Consider the following 19,497-nt stretch of genomic DNA (forward strand, 5'->3'; position numbering starts at 1 on the left):
TTCCCCAGGCCTTTATCAGCCCCTTGGTGACAACACCGAAACCTTTACCTCCTCCACCTCCATCGTGCAGAGGAGTGTTTCTGGGCCCATCCTACATCTCCCTGAGAAAGTCAATGCAGACATTGTCTCAAGGCTGCAGTAATTTGGAACCTAAACTGCGGCATCCGATGCCCTTGCAGATGACTGCCTCCAACCCTCAGTTATATTTTCACATGGGGTTTTGGCTTCTCTGAGGCTAGCAAGCGAAGAAAGAAAGCAGCATTAGTGAATCTGGCTGGAAATGCTGCTTTATTTTATCTCAGGTATTGACGTGTCAGTGTAACGAGGAAATATTTACATCAGGCACAGAGCTGAAAAAATAAACACAACTCTCACTCACAGTGCCCCAAGTATGCCGAAAGTCCTGCTTAGCCAAAGCAAGTAACAAAGGCTGTTAGTTTATCAATACTCAACCATTTATTCCAGAAGGAAGGGAAGTCCCACTCCGTGCCCAGGTGCTGAGCAGTGGCTGCGGGGCTAGCAGCAGGATGAAGGGAGCAAAGGAGAAATAGGAAACTTCAGCCTGCAAGAGTGTAAACCCCCCCCCCCCCAAAAGTACAGCCCTTATATCCGTGTTTGCTTTCTCAGCGCAGCCCTGTGTTATATGAGGTGAAACTTTGCTCAGGGTTGGGTTGGATGGTGCCCTGGGCAGCCTGACCTGGTGGGGTCACCCAGCCCATGGCTGGATGGTCTGTAAGGTCCCGTCCAACCTGAGCCATCCTGTGGCTCTATGAAGCTTTGAGGGGGGTGCACAGCAGCACAAAAAAGAGGGCAGATGTCCAGTCAATATCCTTATTTCTCATCCACTTATCTCCAGTGGGTGTTTGCATCAGGACAGCTGCAACCACAGAGCTCCTCTGGGTCTGAAGGTGGTGTTGGGCCTTTGGAATCCAATGGAAAAGCTCTGGTTCTGTAAGAGCTGTGCTTCAGGGAGATGCTGGCTCGGTGTCACTCTGCTCCTTTGCTGTCTTTCTGGATTTCTCAGGCTAGCATGCGTGAAGAGTAGTAGCTGTGTGGGAGATGGCCTTTGGCAGCAGTGGCTCCCAGATGCCGGGCGCTTCAGCTGCTCATATGTGTCGGGTGGGCACACAGGGTTTTGCACCAGGCTTCCCATTTGGAGGTCTACAGAGAGAGGGGGGGAAAAAAGGATTTAATTGGGTGAGTAGGGAGGTAGTTCCCATCCTCCTGCTCAGCTCACTGAGTGGCCTCGGACCTCCCAGCCAGCTGCGAGCATCGCTGTGCCCCCTTTGCACTCGTGCAGCAGCTGGATGCTGCTAAGCAATAGTTGAAATAATGACAGGAAATAGGCTTCCAATGTGCCTTGTCTCAGCCGGTGGCACCAGAAGGTGCCCCTCTAAATCATCGAATCACAGAATGGCCTGGGTTGAAAAGGACCACAATGACCATCCAGTTTCAACCCCCTGCTGCGTGCAGGGTCACCAACCACCAGACCAGGCTGCCCAGAGCCACATCCAGCCTGGCCTTGAACGCCTGCAGGGATGGGACATCCACAACCTCCTTGGACAACCTGTTCCAGTGCGTCACCACCCTCTGTGTGAAAAACTTCCTCCTAATATCCAACCTAAACCTCACCTGTCTTAGTTTAAAACCATTTCCCCTTGTCCTATCACTATCCGCCCTTGTAAACAGCCATTCCCAAGGGTGGGAACGACATATAAAAAAAATACATAACAAATAAAAGCCCCAATATTCTGCAGTGGCTGCAAATACAGATGTAGGGATCCCTTTTCAGTAGATGCAAGTAGAGGGGTTTTCCCTATTAGTATCAGAGAGCGATTCAATTAAATTGTATTATAAAACAACTCTCTTTCTTGATGATGAAACTCGTGGATGTGTAACCAGCAGGCTGAATTTATCAGCTGCAAAGGTGCTCCGTTTGCAGAGAAGGCTGCAGAGGTATGAAACTGCTGTTTGCAACCTCTCGCAGCACAGCTTTTGCAGCGCTCACGCGATGCTGGTGAAGTTGGAGCAGCACGGGGGATTTCCGTGCTTGAGCACCCCTCTGTGCAAGCCCTGCAGAGGGCTCAGCACCAATCTTGCAAAGTGCAGAAGTGGTTTTCTGCAGAGCAGGCTGGCTGAGACCTGCTGCAGGGAGATCAGGCTGCAGAAGCAAGGTCTGTGCTGCTGGTGGGCAATGGGAGTTCCTGTTCAAAAGTGGTAAACTGCAGCCTGCAACACTATTATTCTGACTGTGTGTTCTTGGAGGCTTGGGATGATGAGGGAGATGGGGAGGGATGAGCACTGGGTGGTGTGCGGGGGGTTTTGGTTTCTGCTGATGCCCCTGGCTTTGTGTGTAGTGTCATCAGTGCTCAGTGATTTGAATGATGTAAGGTTCTTTTCTGTTTGCTTATCTCTTTTCTTTTTCCCCCTCTCCCCCTCTCAACAATTACACAGTCCTCTCCTATCTACTGTACGCTGGAAGAAGAAAGTCCAGGTGCACTTCAGTGTTTGCTGTGCCACCTGCTTGCCTTATGGCCCAGTACTAATGCTACAGACTTCAAGGCAAAAGCATCCCCGTTGTCACATACTGACCTCTTACACCTGCATCGTCGTCTTCTGGTCTCTAAGATGAAAAAAGCAAACAGTTCAGAGATACGAAGTCACAGCATGAGAAAGCAGTACAGCTGCTGCATAGGGCTGGCATTCCCTAACAACCCGCTGCCTTCCTATCTCCTATCAGGCTGACAGCATGCGAACTGAGCTGATGTGTACAGAAAGCCATGCACTGGGTGCTGCTGCAGCTCCTGTTCCCTCAGCACTCGGCTTCAGTGCTGCCATGTCAGCCTGGGAGCACAGGGGGGAGTTCCTTTTTGCTGTCTCCAGCAACTTTGGCATGCCGCTGAAAATCCATTGGCAGCAGTTATTGCTGCAGAAGGTGAATGGCACGGCTCCCACCTGGCGTGGGACCACGGCTGTATCCAGATGGCTGTGATCTGTCTCCACACACCAGGAGGGTGTCGTGGGCTGAGGTTTTACTCCCAGCTCTTCCTCACTGCTGCTACAAATGTACAGCGGGATGCAGACAGATACAGAGCACTGCTTTTAGCCAACGCCTACTAAAGGCCTGGTCTTAGGATCTAAGGTAGAGCCAGTGCAGTTGGGTACAGTAACATTTCTCTTCGTCATTTATTGTCTGGCAGTAGGATGTGATAAATATTTCTGAAGCTAAATGTGTAGATGGGAAAATGTGGAAAAAGGATTTTAAGAGCAGTCCTTCAGCATTCCCTGTGTCCTGGATACGCAATGGTTGCATGGGGGCAATAAGCAGAGAGCCCATTCCCCTGGAGGAATGGGCTGTACTCTGTGGTGTGAGGCTCCAGGAACCTCTGCAGGGTGTCAGGGTGCGACTTACTTTGGCAGAGCACGATGGTGACGATCAGAGCTACAAGGAGCACGAGGCAGACGCCAGCAAGGGGAGCCCAGATGAAAATCTCACAGTACAAATTCAGAATGTTCTCACTGCTTGTTCCTGCAGGAAGGAAGGAGAGAGAGGAAAAAGGAAAGGCCCACCTCCCAGCTGTGGTGATGTCCAGCTGTGGCAGAGCCATCGGGAGGTCCTGCAGCATAGGAGACTGGTGGTAAATGTATGTGAAGAGAGGGCTTCCACAGAGCACAGAGGGAGGGGTGGGGACCAGGCATGTCCTCAGGTGACATCCCCAGCTGTGGGGTGCTGCTGTGGGCATTGTGCTGGGGAGTTGAGGGAAGAGAGGTAGCCAGAAGTCTTCTCATGTCTCCTTCTGGGGCTAAAACCAGTGCTGGCTCAAAATACTTTCCCTTCTTTTGGTGTTGTCCAGTCATCAGAATTCTTGTGCATTTTATGTCACCCCAAGTGGGATAAAAGTTGGGTTTGGAATCATGAAATCATGAAATCATTGAGGTTTAAAAAGACCACTAAGATAATCGAGCTCAAGAATGGCCACCATGCCCACTAACCCATGTCCCTCAGTGTCACGTATACTTATTTCTTGAACGCCACCAGGAAAGGAGAATCGACCACTTTCCTGGTCAGCCTGTGCCAAAATGTGTTAGTTTCATCCCCTCATCAGCAACTCACTGATGAAGCTCAAGATATTTCCCCTCACCCTGCATCCCAAAATGCCTGTAGTCAGCATAGGCCTTTCTTTCATCTACCCACAGCTGGGTTACCTGGCTCTGAGCTCGGCATGCAGATGTCCTTGTTGACGTGGCTGCTCTGGGTGGTGGCAGCAGCTGTGGTGGGTGCTGCTGTTGTTGTGGCTAAAAATAAATAGGATGAATACAGTGAGATAGAATACAAGAGTTTTCTTTAACCTTGGCTGGGACACAGACACCACAGGAGGGATTTTCAACAGTGATGCCCCAACATGCTGCCAAACCATATGAATTGAGTGCTGTGGTCTCCTAATTTCTTAACAGTGCCCTGAGCCTCTATGAGGAGTAGCAGTGCCTGTGTGATGACATGGCTTGGGCAAAGAAGCAGGGCCATGAGGAGTGTGGGCGATGGGCCGGATTGAGAAGGCACGGGCAGGGGTGGTGTGTGTAAGCGAGGTGGATGAAGCTGTTGCTTACCTGGGAAGAAGGCGGGTTGTCCCGAGCTGAAGTACAGCATCTGGTTGATGTTGGCAATGCAGAAATAGGTCCCCTGGTCCTGTGCCCTAAAGTTCTTCACCACCAGCCGAAAGGAGCTACCTTGCTTTGACCCCTCGAACTGTGAAGATGTTCTCTCGTTCCGTGGGAAAGCAGTCCGGGATAAGGGGGAAATGTAGACAATGAAGTGAAGCTTCCCATCCTTGTCCTGTCGAATCCAGGAGACACCATTGTCGATGTTGAAAGGCATGCACTCCAGCTCCAGCGGCTGTCCCTCCTGGGGGTGCTTCATGTTCCTGTTAAGGAACCTGGCCTCCATCGTGTTCCTCTGTCCCTGGGCACCGGTACAGCCTGTGGGCAGAAGTTGTCCATGTGTGCTCAGGTGCTGCTGGGGATGAGCTCCTGGGGCCTTTGGGCAGGGCTCTTCCCCAGCGCTGCGGTGCGTGGCAGGCAGGCAGCCGGGCTGTGAGGGTGAATGTGGAGGGAGGGCCTCAGCATCCAGCATGCTTGGGTGCTGTGCTGGAGTCCCTGGGGACTCAGCGTTGAGAGCGCCGGGCTCTTGAGTTGGGTGCTGCCCTTCAGAGCAGCCCTTCAGATGCCTTCTCGGAGCTGCTGCCATTTCCCAGCTTCTCCAGAGTTGTTTCCCCCTAACAACTGCCTTATGCCCCCGTCTCCCCTGCCCCATCCCCTCCAGCAACACCTGTCCGAACAGGCTCTGTTCCTGCTGCGTATCACACTGCAGTCCCACCGTTCCCGCTTCCCTGCACAGTCACCAAGCAACCCTGAATTCCGTCCTTCCCGTTTCCATACTCACAGAGCCCCAGGCTGAGCAGGAGGAGCAGTGCAGGAGACCCGGCCATCGTCCTCAGGGCGGTGCAGTGGAGCGCGGGTGATCTTTGTCACTGAACTTCGTAGGCAGTGTCACTTACAGGAGAGGATGTGATGTCATCAGGACCCTCTTCTGTGAAGAGCCATTGTTCAGCCTCTGAGGTGGAATAGCGTGAGAAAAGATTTCAAAAGAACTTCAGTTGTGACCCAAATCTTGGTCTCGTTTATCCTGATAGTGTTGTTTTTAATGGTGCCTCTTGGATTTTGCTGCGATGTCTTCAGCTGAGATTCAGACTGGCAACGTTCTTCTTGAAGTCAGATGAATCGCTGCAGACTGCTATCTGACAGTCATTTGGGCTGCTCTCATCATGTTCAGATCTGCAGATGAAGAAGTCAAGTCCTGTGTCATGGGCATGGAGCACAACTTGTATATATTGGCAGATATTTAATTTTATGTAGTATTGAATTCTTTTTGCAGCTTAAAGAAGACCTGGGAATGTTTTACAGCATCTCTCCACCTGCGCTTATAATCTCTGAGCCCATGCATTGCTGATACCTATCTGAGTACTTCAGCTCTGTTGTTCTCTGTAATTGTTCTTTGTTATTTCTCTGCAGAAGCCGCTGTGTGCAAGGCAGGAGTTCTGTGATGTGACACCCACCAAGACAGCCCTGTGCCCCAGTTGCATGCAGATCTGACAAACAAAAAGTTACCCTGTGTTTTTTTTTCTTCTCCAACCACAGGGACTTCCGCCATGCCAAAAAACCTCTCCATACATGCTTCAACATTCAGAGGCCAGCCTACCATCTCTAGGTGACCACACACACCCTGGTAAGGGTTTTGACTTCCTGCAGCTCTGCACATGCCGTCTCAACAGCTTTGCTTGGCTGCTATTTGATTATGTTTTTCATACTTTCTGCCTTTCTTGCATTTTTTTTTCCCAGTGTGGGAGGTGTTGTTCCATTACTCCTTTGGAAAGCATGCCCCTGTTCCTGGCTGTGAGAAACCTGGCACTGCTGAGTGATGAAACTGCAGTGTTATGTGAAAATGAGCTGGAAAATGAAGAATGGAACAAGGCAGCGAGTTGGGTCAAGCAGCGTCACCACAGCAGCAAGCATACCTAGGTTGTGAGATGAGATAAGGGATCCCTTGGACTTCAGCCTGCTTTCATATGGCACTTGGTTCTCTATTCCAGGCATGCCCAACTCACAGGCCGCACGCTGCCCAGCCCGTCCTGCTGCTGCCTCCTGCCCCGCACCATCATGGCAGCAGCTCTGGCGGTGGCTGAGCGGCCTGGCCCTGTACGTGTATCCATCACTGACGCAGCCACACAGTGGCGTGCGATTGGCACTGCATCAGCTCAAGCAGGACATGGGCAGGGCACAGTGCTGTGCTATCTCCACCTCTGGCACTCACCACACACTCAGTCCCATCAAAACCTGGGTGTGTTACCCATGTGTGCCACTGGGTGACTGAGACGCACTAATTACCCCTAGTAACCTTTCAGCCTTCCTAATGTCTTCTCAAGAGATAACAGAAGCCTCAAACGAACGAAAATTGTGGTTGAAGGAGAAGTGTTCAGTGAAAAATGGACAGATGGGTACTGTTTTGTTGAGGTAAAACTGCGTTACTGCTGTTGAGTTACACCCCGGATGGGCTTGGTGATAAAGGCCAGTGATGTGGTGGCAAATCTGATGGCAGAAGCAGCAAAGCCGTCTGCTGGTGGTGAGTTTATTGAGCAACGCACAGACAGCATCAGAGATGCAATGTGCCCTGATTAAAACAGGGTCTTTTCTCAAATCAGTTGGTGTCACTCAACCATTGCCAGGTGGTCTGAAGAAATGGACAAATCTGTGGCAAGAAAGTTGGAGAGGAAAGCTGCTAATTTCAGAAGTTATCCTTTGGCGACAGATGAAATGACTGACGCTACAGATATGACTCAACTTCCTTTTTCATGGAAGGTATTGATAAGAAGTATCATGTCACTGAAGAAATGGCTTCCTTGGTACCCTCAAAAGGCAGAAAGAAATCTTTTGATGTGGATGAAGCAGTGGAAATGGCATTGAAGTGATTTTATTTAAGCTTTGTTGATGCTTCTGGTAGAGCTACTGATGGCGCCCAGGCAGTGGTTGTTCAAAAGGGGGGGGCTTATAGAATGCATAGAAGAGAATGGAATTGCTTCCAGGAACTCAGGTCTGATGAAACATCTGTGCATGGTACATCAGGGCAATATAAGCAGAAAAGCTTTAAAGATGGGTACTGTCACGTCAGTTGTCATGGAAGGTGTGAATTTCATGAAGCCCAGGGGACTGAACCATCACCACTTCCAGGCATTCCTGACACGTACGGATGCTGATTATGGAGACATTGTTTATTTTTATAAAGTAAGGTGTGTAAGTGATGGTAAAACGCGAGGCAGTTTTAGGATTTGCAAAATGAAATCATTTCTGGGATCAAAAGGAACATTTGTATCAGAACGCGAGGCTGAGAGCGCATCACAGATTTAATGCTTCTGGTGGACATGGCCTCTCATTTAAGTAAGTTAAACATACGTCTTCGAGGCATAAACCAACGCACCTGTGCTGTGTTTCAAGCCATAGCAGCATTCCCAATGAAACAAACAGTGAGCGGCTCAGGTTATGGCAAATGATTTTATGCATTTTGACATGTTGAGAGATGAAGTTTCAGCTCTGCAGGCCCTCCCGGCCTTGAAATGCAGCATTTAAGTACAATGTGGGTTGATGTACATGGAGTCTGTAGAGATACTGGTCTGTATTTGGTTTATTTATGTCAAAGAATTAAGCATGGGGGCGTGCATATAGGAAGGGACAAAATCCTGCGGGGAATATAGAGACTGACAAACTGAGGGACGTGGCCCAGCAGGAGGTGAGTTAAGAATTAATTTTCTCGCTGCCTGCTGAGGAGATTTCAGGTGGAAAGGGGCTGTAGCGAAATGCAATTATGGACCCTGGTCAGACAGGAAGTTATTTCAGCAGAGTTTGGGATGGCCTTTTCAATGGGTACTTTTCTTCTTTTGAAACACTAGTGGGGAAGGTGGTGGCATGTTCAGTCTCCCTGCCCTCATGGATATAGGGCAGCAGAGGAGGAGCAGCCAAATGCCCGCACTGCATCAGGGCAGCTGTGTGTGTTGCTGATGGGATCCGTGCGGTGCTTGAGGAGGACGGCCGTGTGCCTTCTGCTGAGCAGCGACGCAGCACTGCTTGCTTACGGTGAGCTTGGTCCTGCAAGGGGTGGGCTTGTGGTGAGTGCCTGTGTGACGCATGGCTGTGTTTATTTCAGGACTGCTGGTGCTTCTGCTGTTAGCATGGGAACGTCTGGTCTGTTTAGCAAGGAGGAATCCCAAGTATCAATGAAGATCTCTGAATATACTCTTAAATCACAATCTTGCATTTGAAATGGAGGTTTGTCAACAATGAAGAAGGATTTCGAGTTCTGCCTTAAGGCAGGGTCTTTTAAAGGCACTGTGTCTTTGCTGTAAGCTGACATAGAGCCTTTCAGGATCGATCTCCCGTTATGACACTTCTCCCCAGTTTGCATCTCTGTCGCTACTGTGGATTGCTTTCATTTAATTACAATGTTGAGCCTGACATTTTTGCAGAAAATGCAGATGTCATAGAATCATAGAATGGCCTGGGTTGAAAAGGACCATTACGACCACCTCGTTTCAACCACCCTGTGATGTGCAGGTTTGCCCGCCAACAGGCCAGGCTGCCCGGAGCCACATCCAGCCTGGCTTGAATGCCTCCAGGGATGGGGCATCCACAACCTCCTTGGGCAACCTGTTCCAGTGTGTCATCACCACCCTCTGTGTGAAAAAGTTTCTCCTAATATCTAAACGAAACCTCCCTGTCTCAGTTTAAGACCATTCCCCCTTGTCCTATCACTATCCTCCCTTGTACACAGGTGTATCCCCTCCTGTTTATACGCCCTTCAGTTATTGGAACAACACAATGCGGTCTCCCCAGAGCCTTCTTTCTCCAAGCTAAACAAGACCAATTCCCTCAACCTTTCTTCATAGGAGAGGAGGTCCAGTCCTCTGATCACCTTAGTGGTGCTCAAGGTCTGTCTCCTTGTGCCTATGTACCTGTAGGACCCCTCCTTGTTATTTTTCACACCCCTAGGCATGTTCAGCTCTGTCTGTGCCTTGGCTTTCCAGATCGTCTCTCTACGCATGCAGACAGTGTCCGCACATACTTCCCAGGCTGATGTTGTGTAACAGCCTCTGCTTCAGCATTAGTGCTGCTTGTGGCAGAAATTAATGTAGCTAATGGATCTTCACTGGTAACATAGATCAGCATGAAAAGGCCAAAATAAATTGTTGAGTAACGTTTTGGACATTGTCGGTTTCAACCTGAATATGGTGATTTCAGGATGGCAGAGCCAATGCAGTTTGTGATTCCTTGTCTGTTTACAATTTCTGTTTACAATGATATTGCCTGTTAATAGTTTCTAGTCTGAGAGTGTAGAATATGATAAAGATTTCTGAATCTGAAGCTGGTGACGAGGAAAATCTGGAGAAGAGTTTTAGGAGTGGTTATTTTGCATTCCCTGTGTCCTGGATATGCAATGGCTGTGTGAGGGCAATAGGCAGAGAGCCCATTCCCCTGGAGGAGCGGGCTGTGCTCTGTGGTGTGAGGCTCCAGGAACCTCTGCAGGGTGTCAGAGTGGGACTTACTTTGTCAGAGCACGATGGTGATGGTTATGGCAGCGAGGAGCAGGAGGCAGGTGCCAGCCACTCGAACCCAGAGGAAAAACTCACAGATGGAACTCAGTGTGTTCTTGTTGCTTGTTCCTGCAGGAAGAAAGGGGAGAGAGGAAAGAGGAAAGGCCCAGCAGCAGGAGACATCTGCCTGCATCCTGAAATGCCTGTAGTCAGCACAGACTTTAATTTGGCCTCTTCTGATCAAAGCAGCACTGCTGGCAGAGCCCCTGCATCCCCACAGCTGGGTTACCTGGATCCAGGCCCTGTTGTGAGTTGCCCTTTGTGGTGTCCTGGCTGCTCCGTGTGATGGCAGTGGGTGTGATGTGTTCTGCTGTTGTTGTGAGTGGAGGGAAAAATAGATGAAGGCAGGGAGATACAACAAAACAGCCTTCTTCCACTCCTGCCAGGACATAGACAAACCTGTGGCCAGCATAGGGGAGACTCCATAGGGCCCATTTTCAACTGTGATGCCCTGACACTCTGATATGAGATCAGCTTGCACAGCTGAGCTGCCCAGCCATGAAACCTGAGGGCTGTGGGCTCAGAATTTCTACCCAGCATCCTCAGAAATTCTGTGCTCATTAGGTGGTTTCACCCCTCAGTGACACCTCTCGGAGAAAGATGGAAATTATCTCCTGTCCTCACATCCCTAAATGCCTGCAGTCAGCACAGCCTTTAATTCATGCTGTTCCAGGTGGAGCAGCACTGCTGGCAGAGCCCCAGCCTTATAGCAACTGGGTTACCTGGATCTCGGCTGTGCCAGTTGTCCTTCTTGGTGGCCTGGCTGCTGGGGGTGGTGGCTGCAGGTGTGGTGGGTGCTGCTTTAGTTGCGACTGGAAAGAAGAAATAAGTGAATACAGAGAGGTACAACAGAAGAGCTTCCTCGTATACATGCCAGGATGCAGCCAGCAGAGGAAGAACTTTTATAGGGTCTGCTTTAAACAGTGCTGCTTTCAGGAGCTGCCCAGCCCTGGAAACAGGAGTATTTGGTCTCCTAATTTCTTATCAGCCCCATCAGTATGTGTGAGCTCTTTGTTATCACTGTTATAAAACACGTCCTGAGAGTCACAGGGATTTCGGAGTTTCTTTTTGAGGTGCTGTAAGTATATGGGTGCTGTCAGAATGTAGAGGTCCAGGTGAGGTGAGGAAGGCTGGGGTGGCTGTGCACTTTGTAACTGTCATCCCTGAGAGGTGCTGCTGGGATGGGGAGGTGCTGCTGGGCTGCACGACCTCCTGTGTGTTTGGGCAGGGTTGGTACCGCGAGCAGAGCTGGTGGATGGGGAGGCTCTGTGAGGAGGAGCAGTGCCTGTGTGATGAGACAGCTTGGGCAAAGAAGCAGGGCCATGGGGAGTGTGGGTGATGGGCTGGATTGAGAAGGCACGGGCAGGGGATCTGGGCGTGAGCGAGGTGGGTGAAGCTGTTGCTGACCTGGGAAGAAGGCGGGTTGTCCTGAGCTGAAGTGCAGCACTGGGTTGATGTAGTTGATGCAGTAATAGATCCCCTCGTCCTGTGCCCTGAAGGACTTCACAACTAGTCGATAGGAGTTTCCTCTCCATAATGCCACAAAGTTTGGAGATGTTTTCTCACCCTCCTGCAATGTGGTGGAATAAGAATGGGTACTGTAGACAATGAAGTAAAGGTTCCCACTCTTGTCCGGGTGGATCCAGAAGATGGGTCTGTTTCTCTCGTAATGCAGGCACTCCAGCTCCAGCCACTGTCCCTCTATGGGTGCTTTATGTTCTTGTTGAGGAACCTGGCCTCCATTATGTTCCTCTGTCCCTGGGCACCGGTACAGCCTGTGGGCAGAATTTGGATATGTCCCCTCAGGTGCTGCTCGGGAAGAGCTCCTGGAGCCTTTGGGCAGGGCTCTTCCCCACAGGTGTGGTGCGTGACAGGCAGGCAGCCGGGCTGTGAGGGTGAATGCGGAGGGAGGGCCTCAGCATCCAGCACGCTTGGGTGCTGTGCTGGAGTCCCTGGGGACTCAGTGTTGAGAGCACCCGGCTCTTGGGATGGATGCTGCTCTTCAGAGCAGCCCTTCAGCTGCCTTCTCGGGGCTGCTGCCATTTCCCAGCTTCTTTGCCAGGTGATTCCCCACTAAAAACTGCCTCATGCCCCCTCTCTCCCCTTCCCTATCCCCTCCAAGATCTGAACAGGCTCTGTTCCTGCTGCGTATCACACTGCAGTCCCACTGCTCCCGCATCCCTGCGCACACACTGAGCAGCCCTGAATTCCATCCTTCCCACTTCCATACTCACAGAGCCCCAGGCTGAGCAGGAGGAGCAGTGCAGGAGACCCGGCCATCGTCCTCAGGGCGGTGCAGTGGAGCGCGGGTGATCTTTGTCACTGAACTTTGGAGGCAGCGTAACTTATAGGAGAGGATGTGATGTCATCAGGACCCTCTTCTGTGAAGAGTCCGTGTTCAGCCTCCGAGGTGAAACAGAGTGAGAAATGATCTCTGCAACACTTCATTTGTGATGCAGAACTTGGGCTCGTTTATTGTGATAGTGTTGTTTTTAATGATGCCTCGTGGATTTTGCTGCAGTATCTTCAGCTGAGATTCAGACTGACAGTGCTCCTTCTAGACATTGGGTGAATCAGCTCGGACTGATGATTCCCACTCACTTCACGTCCAGATCTGCAGAAAACAAGGACAGGACTGGGGCCATGGTCATGGACAACATGTTGTATTCCTTAGGAGAGATTGTATTTCACTGTATTTTATTTTATTCAATTTAAAGATTAAAGAAGACCTGGGAATGTTGTACAGCATCTGTCCATCTGCCCCTTATCTCTCAGTCCACACACTGCTGACATGTGGCTTAGTTCTGCAGCTCAGCTCTTCTCTGCATCTCTTCTTTGTAGTTTCTCTGCAGAAGCTGCTGTGTGCAAGGCAGGAGCTCTGTGGTGTGATACCCACCAAGACAGCCCCGTGTCCCAGCGGTATGCTGATTTTTAAGTGTTATTTATACCCTCGTGGTTTTCTTCTCCAACCACAGGGACTTCCGCCATGCCAAAAAGCAACAGGAAACACCTTACCTGCTTTAACACTCTGAGTCCTGCCCACTGTCTGTAAGTGACCTCTCACATTGCTAAGAGTTTTGTTTTCCTGCAGCTTTGCACATACAGTCACAACAGTTCCACTAGGCTGGTTTATTTGCTGCTTCTTTTTTGGGGATTTCCTGTCTTTCCTGCTATATTTTGATAAAGTGTGAGGTGTTGTTCTCTTGCCTTTGCAACAACATCCTCTGGATGTTCACAAGGCAGGCACTCCCATTGCTACCTTTGCAACGGGATCAGGAGCTGAACTGATGGGCATGCCTTGTGGATGGCTGACGTTGTCCCACATTTTGTGAGGTGCTGAAGTAATCTGCTTCTGACTTATACTGGGACTGTGACCAAAGTAGGAAAATTCCTGATTTCTGTGGTTCAGAATGATGGGACTGGAAGGGGAGCTGTTGGCAAATGACGGTGCTTGAATGTTTCTGGGGATTGGATTCTCACCCTGCCATGGAGCATGGTTGCCTACCCACGGTATCTCATGTTCGGAGATGTACAGGTGGAGTGCCGGATAACCCATGAAGGGCTGTAGCCTGTCTCAGTTTGGACATCTTTCTTCCCTCTTTTCTCCCTGTGACAGTGTGCTTTTACCATGGGTCATTCCCAGGTACCTAACACATACCCAAAAGTTCCCCTCCCAAACACAGAGTTGCCCTTCCTGTTGGTCCTCCTGGCTTGCAGATGGAGCTGGTCATATGGGGTGCTTTTGGGAGTATCACTCCTTTCTGCTGCCTTTAAGAATCTGTTAGTGAATATTTGTCTTTAAGGCAGGATGAAAGCTTATTATCAGTGGAGAGGGAGCAGTAAGGGGCTGTCATGCATGCCTTCTCAGCAAGGACACACTCTATTGGGCAGAGAGCATCCCAGGCAAGTTTAGCTCTGATGGAGTCTTCTGTGTCTGATCAGATGAAGCCACTGTGCTCCTGAGCCTCCATCTGTTGTCTCCTAAGTAACAAATTAGCTTGTGAAGGGATCATCCTTTCCCGAGTCCTGTGTTTATTTATATTTTAGCACAAAGCCGTTTCTCCTGTCCACTGTAATAAAGACGAACAGCTAAGGCTGTCCCATTGGCAATTACGCTATTGTGAAAAGCTTCAGACAGTAGCAGGACCTCCAGGTGAAGATCTACTTCAATACCTTCACCTGTGGAGCCAATGTAGATCAGCAGCATGGATGAATTTTCTCTATGCCTGCTGAGGAGATTTCAGTTGGACAAGCTAGGAAGAATTTCTATTGTGGACCATGGTCAGAAACAAATTTCTTTCAACATGTTTGAGAGTGGGCTATTAGATGTGGAACTTCCTTTTGTAAACATGATTAGGATAGCATGCGAAGTTATAAATCTCTCTGCCTCCTATGTAAATAATGAATTAAACCAAACAACACAATGAAAGAGTTAAAACTATATCCATTGAACAGAGAAGTCATTGGAAGTGGCAGCTTGGGGCATTGGGGTTGAGTCTGGGATATGTTTGATTTCCTCCTCATCTCATGGAAGCATTGGTTGCCTTTTTCACAGCGGCACGGAGCTGCCCGGCTTCTTAGGGTTAGCGCTGTCCCCCGTGGTCTGGGTGTGTCCCAGATGTGTGTTGCTGATGGGATCCGTGCGGTGCTTGAGGAGGACGCCTGTGTGCCTTCTGCTGAGCAGCAACGCAGCACTGCTTGCTTAAGGTGAGCTTGGTCCTGCAAGGAATGGGCTTGTGGTGAGCGTGTGTGATGCGTGGCTGTGTTCATTACAGCACTGCTGATGCTTCCTGCTGTTAGCATGGAAACATCAGGTCTGTTTAGCAAGGAGGAATCCCAAGTATCAATGAAGATCTCTGTCTATACTCTTAAATTACAATCTTGCATTTGAAATGGAGGTTTGTCAACAATGAAGAATACCGAGTTCTGCCTTAAGGCAGAGTCTGTTAAAGGCTCTGTGGTGGCTTTATGCTGACTTAGAGCCCTTCAGTATCAATCTCCCTTTATGATACTCCTCCCCACGTTGCTTCTCTGTCAGTACTGTAGATTGCTTTCAGTGAACTACAATGTTGAGCCAGAGATATGCAGAAAATGCAGGTGTTGTGTAACAATCTCTGCTTCAGCATTAGCGCTGCTTGCTGCAGAAATTAATGCAGCGAATGGATCTTCCCTGGTACTTACTTTCACTGGGGACTTACTTTGGCAGTGTGTGATGGTGATGGTTATGGCAGTGAGGAGCAGGAGGCAGGCACAAACCAGGTTAACCCACATGACTGATTTACAGTAGAAATTGGGCATGTTCTCCTTGCTTCTTCTTCAGAAAGAAAGGAGAATGAGGAAAGAGGAAAGGCCCAGCAGCAGACATCTCCCTGTGTCCTGAATGGCCTGTAGTCAGCACAGACTTTAATACGGCCATTTTTGATCAAAGCAGCACTGCTGGCAGAGCCCGTGCCTCCCCACAGCTGGGTTACCTGGATCTGGGCTGTACTGAGAGATGTCCTTCATGGTGATCTGGCTGCTCTGGGTGGTGGCACTGAGTGTGGTGGGTGCTGCTGCTGGAGTTAGTTTAACAGAGTGGGTGAAAGATTAGAATACTTCCTATCTCCCCAGACCAGTCAGCCAAGGCCTTAATTTAGGCTCTTGAGAGTAAAGCAGCACTGCTGACAGAGCCCCTGCATCCCCACAGCTGGGTTACCTGGATCCGGGCTGTGACAGGCGATGTCCTTCGTGGTGACCTGGCTGCTTTGGGTGGTGGCAGTGAGTGCTGCTGTTGTGCCTGGAAGGAGAAATGGATGAACACAGCAATATTCATTCATTCCACCTTCTGCCACCCCTCCCTGGACACAGGCAACACGGGGAAATTATAGGTCTCATTTTGAAAAGTGATGCACTGAAACACTGCCCAACCATGGAAATAGAAGGCCTAGGGTTCCTAAATCCTTGGCATCACACTAAGTGATCTTTCTTATCAGGAATAAAGTTTTGAGAGACCTGGGAACCTTTTCTTTCCACAGTCCAACCTCCACCTCAGCTATGAGTTACTTTTTGAGGTGCTGTAAATGTACAGAGGCTGTCAGGGCATTTAGGGTTAATGTGAGGTGAGGAAGGCTGAGGTGGCTGCGTACTTTGTAACTCTCATCCCTGAGCAGAGCTGATGGGATGGGGAGGTGCTGCTGGGCTGCGCGGCCAGCTGTGATTTTGGGCAGGGTCGGTACCGCGAGTGGAGCTGGTGGGCAGGGAGCCTCTCTGAGGAGGAGCAGTGCCTGTGATGAGATGGCTTGGGCAAAGAAGCAATGCCTTGGGGAGTGTGGGAGGTGGGCCGGATTGCGAAGGCACGGCTAGGAGTGCTGGATGTGAGTGAGGTGGGTGAAGCTGTTGCTGACCTGGGAAGAAGGCGGGTTGTCCTGAGCTGAAGTGCAGCACCTGGTTGATGTAGTTGACGCAGAAATAGGTCCCCTGGTCCTGTGCCCTGAAGTTCTTCACTACCAGCCGATAGGAGTTTCCTTTCCATAATGCCTCAATGTTTGGAGATGTTTTCTCACCTTCCTTTAATGTAGACGGATAAGAATGGGTACTGGAGTGAATGAAGTGAAGGTTCCCACTCTTGTCCAGGCGGATCCAGAAGATGGGTCTATTCCTATCGCAATTCAGGCACTCCAGCTCCAGCCGCTGCCCCTCCTGGGGGTGCTGCTTCTTCCTGTGGAGGAACGTGGCCTCCATCCTCTGTCCCTGGGTGCCAGTGCAGCCTGTAGGCAGAAGTTGTCCTTGTTTGCTCAGGTGCTGCTGGGGATGAGCTCCTGTGGCCTTTGGGCAGAGCTCTTCCCCACAGGTGTGGTGCGTGGCAGGCAGGCAGCCGGGCTGTGAGGGTGAATGCGGAGGGAGGGCCTCAGCATCCTGCCCGCTTGGGTGCTGTGCTGGAGTCCCTGGGGACTCAGCGTTGAGAGTGTTGGGCTCTTGAGATGGATGCTGCCCTTCAGAGCACCCCTTCAGCTGCCTTCTCGGAGCTGCTGCCATTTCCCAGCTTCTTTGCCATGTGATTCCCCATGAACAACAACTGCCTCATGCCCTGTCTCCCCTGCCCCATCCCCTCCAGAAACACCTGTCCGAACAGGCCTCTGTTCCTGCTGCGTATCGCGATTAGTCCAACCCGCTTCCCTGCACAGTCACTGAGCAGCCCTGAATTCCATCCTTCCCGCTTCCATACTCACAGAGCCCCAGGCTGAGCAGGAGGAGCAGTGCAGGAGACCTGGCCATCGTCCTCGGGGCGGTGCAGCGGAGTGCGGGTGATCTTTGTCACTGAACTTTGGAGGCAGCGTAACTTATAGGAGAGGATGTGATGTCATCAGGACCCTCTTCTTTGAAGAGGTTGCGTTCAGAAAAGAATGATTTCTGCAGCACTTCATTTGTGATCCAGAACGTGGGCTTGTTTATTGTGATAGCACTGTTTTTAATGGTGCTTCCTGGCTTTTGCTGCAGTGTCTACTGTTGAGGTTCAGACTGATGGTGGTCCTCCTTGAAATCAAATCAGCTGCCACAAACTACAGTCTCACAGCCACTTGGGGCACTCTCACCAAGTCCACATTTGCAAAAAACAAGGATAATTCCCGTGCCATTGACATGGGCTGCAAGTTGTGTTTGAGGAAAGACGTTTTATTTTAGCATATTTTTCTATTCTATTTTCAGATTGATCCATGTGCACTTGTCATCTCAGGGTCCATGCATTACTGAGATGCAGCTGAGTGCTTCAGCTCAGCTGTTCTCCACATTTCTTCTTCCTACTCTCTGAGCAGAAACCACTGTGTGCAGGGCAGGAGGTCTGTGCTGTGGTAGCCATCCCTGCAGCCCCATGTCCCATACTCAGGCAGACTTATTTTTCTTGAGTTTAAATTCTTGTCCTTTTGTTCTGCAACCACAGGGACTTCCGCCCTGCCAAAAATAACCCTTAAATGCTGCAACAGTGAGGGCCCTTGCTGCTGCCTCCAGGTGACCACTCACACATTGGTAAGTGCTGGGCTTCCTGCAGCTTTGCACATACAGTAACGGCAGTTTCCCTGGGCTGGTGTTATTTGTCTTCTGTTGTTATTTGCTGGCTCTGCTGTTGTTTGTGATGTGTTGTTGTATTCCTCTTTTGCCAATGTGCCCCCTGTTCCTGGGTGCCCGAAAGCAGGCACCGCTGTCTGATGGAAGTGCAGTTTTGTGAGGAAATGGGCCTAAACTGTATGGTTATCCCTGGGCTCATTTGATTGGGCCTCAACACATTGTGGTGAGTAAGGAAAGATGGTGTGAAGCCTTCTGGAATGGGGTAACTAAGGTCAGCCATGGTCAAACTGTGATGTCAGACATCCACTTACAATGCTGAGTCCTCACCTGCCGAGCAGCAACCATCAGCAGTACTGTTAGTGCAACTGAGAGAGTTGGGAAAGAGAAGTGAGCTCTCAGGTGTAGAGGTTCTTCTTGCCCTTAAAAACAGGGCATCATGGTTTATTATTAGTGAAGACTGTGTTGAAATTGGTCTGTATTTAATTAATTTTCATCAATCAATGAATGAATGAGATATGGCTGTGGAGAGCATAGACCAAATCATGTGGGGAAAAGGGAGTCTGACAGGTTTTGGAATGGGCTTAGGAGGACGTGAGGTTGAGATGAATGATCTCGGTGCTTGCTGTGTTGATTTCATTTGGAAAAGCTGGGAGAGATTTCCCATCAGGGATCCCTGGTCAGATAGAGAATTATAGGTCAATATGGTTGCGTGTAGATTTCTTTGTTTTGAAGCAATAGTGATGTTGGTTTAATACCCCCGCCCCAATGAAAACTATGAATGAAAGCAAAGGACACAGTGAGAACATTAAGAATTAGAAACGTTTAATCGGGAAGACTTCAGAAGTGAAAGGTAGGTTGGGGCCTGAGAGCTGAGTTTTTGGTGTGATTGATGGGTGGGCAGAGAAGGATCAGCCAAATGACCACACTCCATCAGGGCAGCTGTGTGTGTTGCTGATGGGATCAGTGCGGTGCTTGAGGAGGACGCCTGTGTGCCTTCTGCTGAGCAGTGACGCAGTACTGCTTGCTTACAGTGAGCTTGGTCCTGCAAGGGATGGACAATGGAGTGTGTGACGTGGTTGGATTTGATCATCCATCTGCTTTGTGCATTTGTAACATGTGATCTCTTTGGTAAGTATATGGGAACTGTTGAATCACAGCCTGAACCTCTGTTTGACCACGTGAGGTGAGCCCTGAGTCAGCTGCAGGGGCACAGGTGAATGCCATTTCCCCTGAGTGACCAGGAGTGGTGGAGGCTGGCTCC

General features: G+C 50.1%; 2 protein-coding genes and 1 long non-coding RNA gene across 4 annotated transcripts; 1 reads left to right on the forward strand and 2 right to left on the reverse strand.

Annotated features, from left to right (window-relative positions):
- Positions 1-269: 269 nt before the first annotated feature.
- Positions 270-17,454, reverse strand: CD8A (CD8a molecule). 2 transcript variants are annotated; one of them, XM_015285885.4, is made up of 6 exons: positions 5,441-5,527; positions 4,609-4,977; positions 4,207-4,296; positions 3,413-3,529; positions 2,593-2,623; positions 270-1,161 (listed from the first exon to the last, which is right to left on the reverse strand). In XM_015285885.4, the coding sequence occupies exons 1-6, from the start codon at positions 5,484-5,486 to the stop codon at positions 1,107-1,109; spliced, it is 708 nt and encodes a 235-aa protein (XP_015141371.2). In that variant the 5' UTR covers positions 5,487-5,527; the 3' UTR covers positions 270-1,106.
- On the forward strand, positions 5,550-10,894 carry LOC112532336. Its single transcript, XR_005859953.2, has 3 exons — positions 5,550-6,283; positions 6,397-7,989; positions 10,272-10,894. It is a non-coding gene; the product is annotated as an uncharacterized LOC112532336 (long non-coding RNA).
- On the reverse strand, positions 8,482-13,111 carry LOC107053324 (T-cell surface glycoprotein CD8 alpha chain-like). Its single transcript, XM_025150310.3, is given in 8 exon segments — positions 8,482-8,694; positions 10,149-10,265; positions 10,426-10,506; positions 10,919-11,008; positions 11,604-11,900; positions 11,903-11,971; positions 12,431-12,810; positions 12,926-13,111. Coding segments are annotated over 6 exon segments (696 nt in total). The 5' UTR covers positions 12,477-12,810; positions 12,926-13,111; the 3' UTR covers positions 8,482-8,694; positions 10,149-10,152.
- Positions 17,455-19,497: the final 2,043 nt, after the last annotated feature.

This window comes from Gallus gallus, chromosome 4 (assembly GCF_016699485.2).
Source record: "Gallus gallus isolate bGalGal1 chromosome 4, bGalGal1.mat.broiler.GRCg7b, whole genome shotgun sequence".
In the NCBI taxonomy this organism is placed as follows: domain Eukaryota; kingdom Metazoa; phylum Chordata; class Aves; order Galliformes; family Phasianidae; genus Gallus; species Gallus gallus.

Coding starts and splice junctions, on each gene's coding strand:
- CD8A (XM_015285885.4), bottom strand. CDS start 5,486: ATGGCCGGGTCTCCTGCACTGCTCCTCCTGCTCAGCCTGGGGCTCT. Junction 4,978..5,440: donor CCTGCTCAGCCTGGGGCTCT/GTGAGTATGGAA, acceptor TTCTGCCCACAG/GCTGTACCGGTGCCCAGGGA. Junction 3,530..4,206: donor CATGCCGAGCTCAGAGCCAG/GTAACCCAGCTG, acceptor TCCTTCCTGCAG/GAACAAGCAGTGAGAACATT.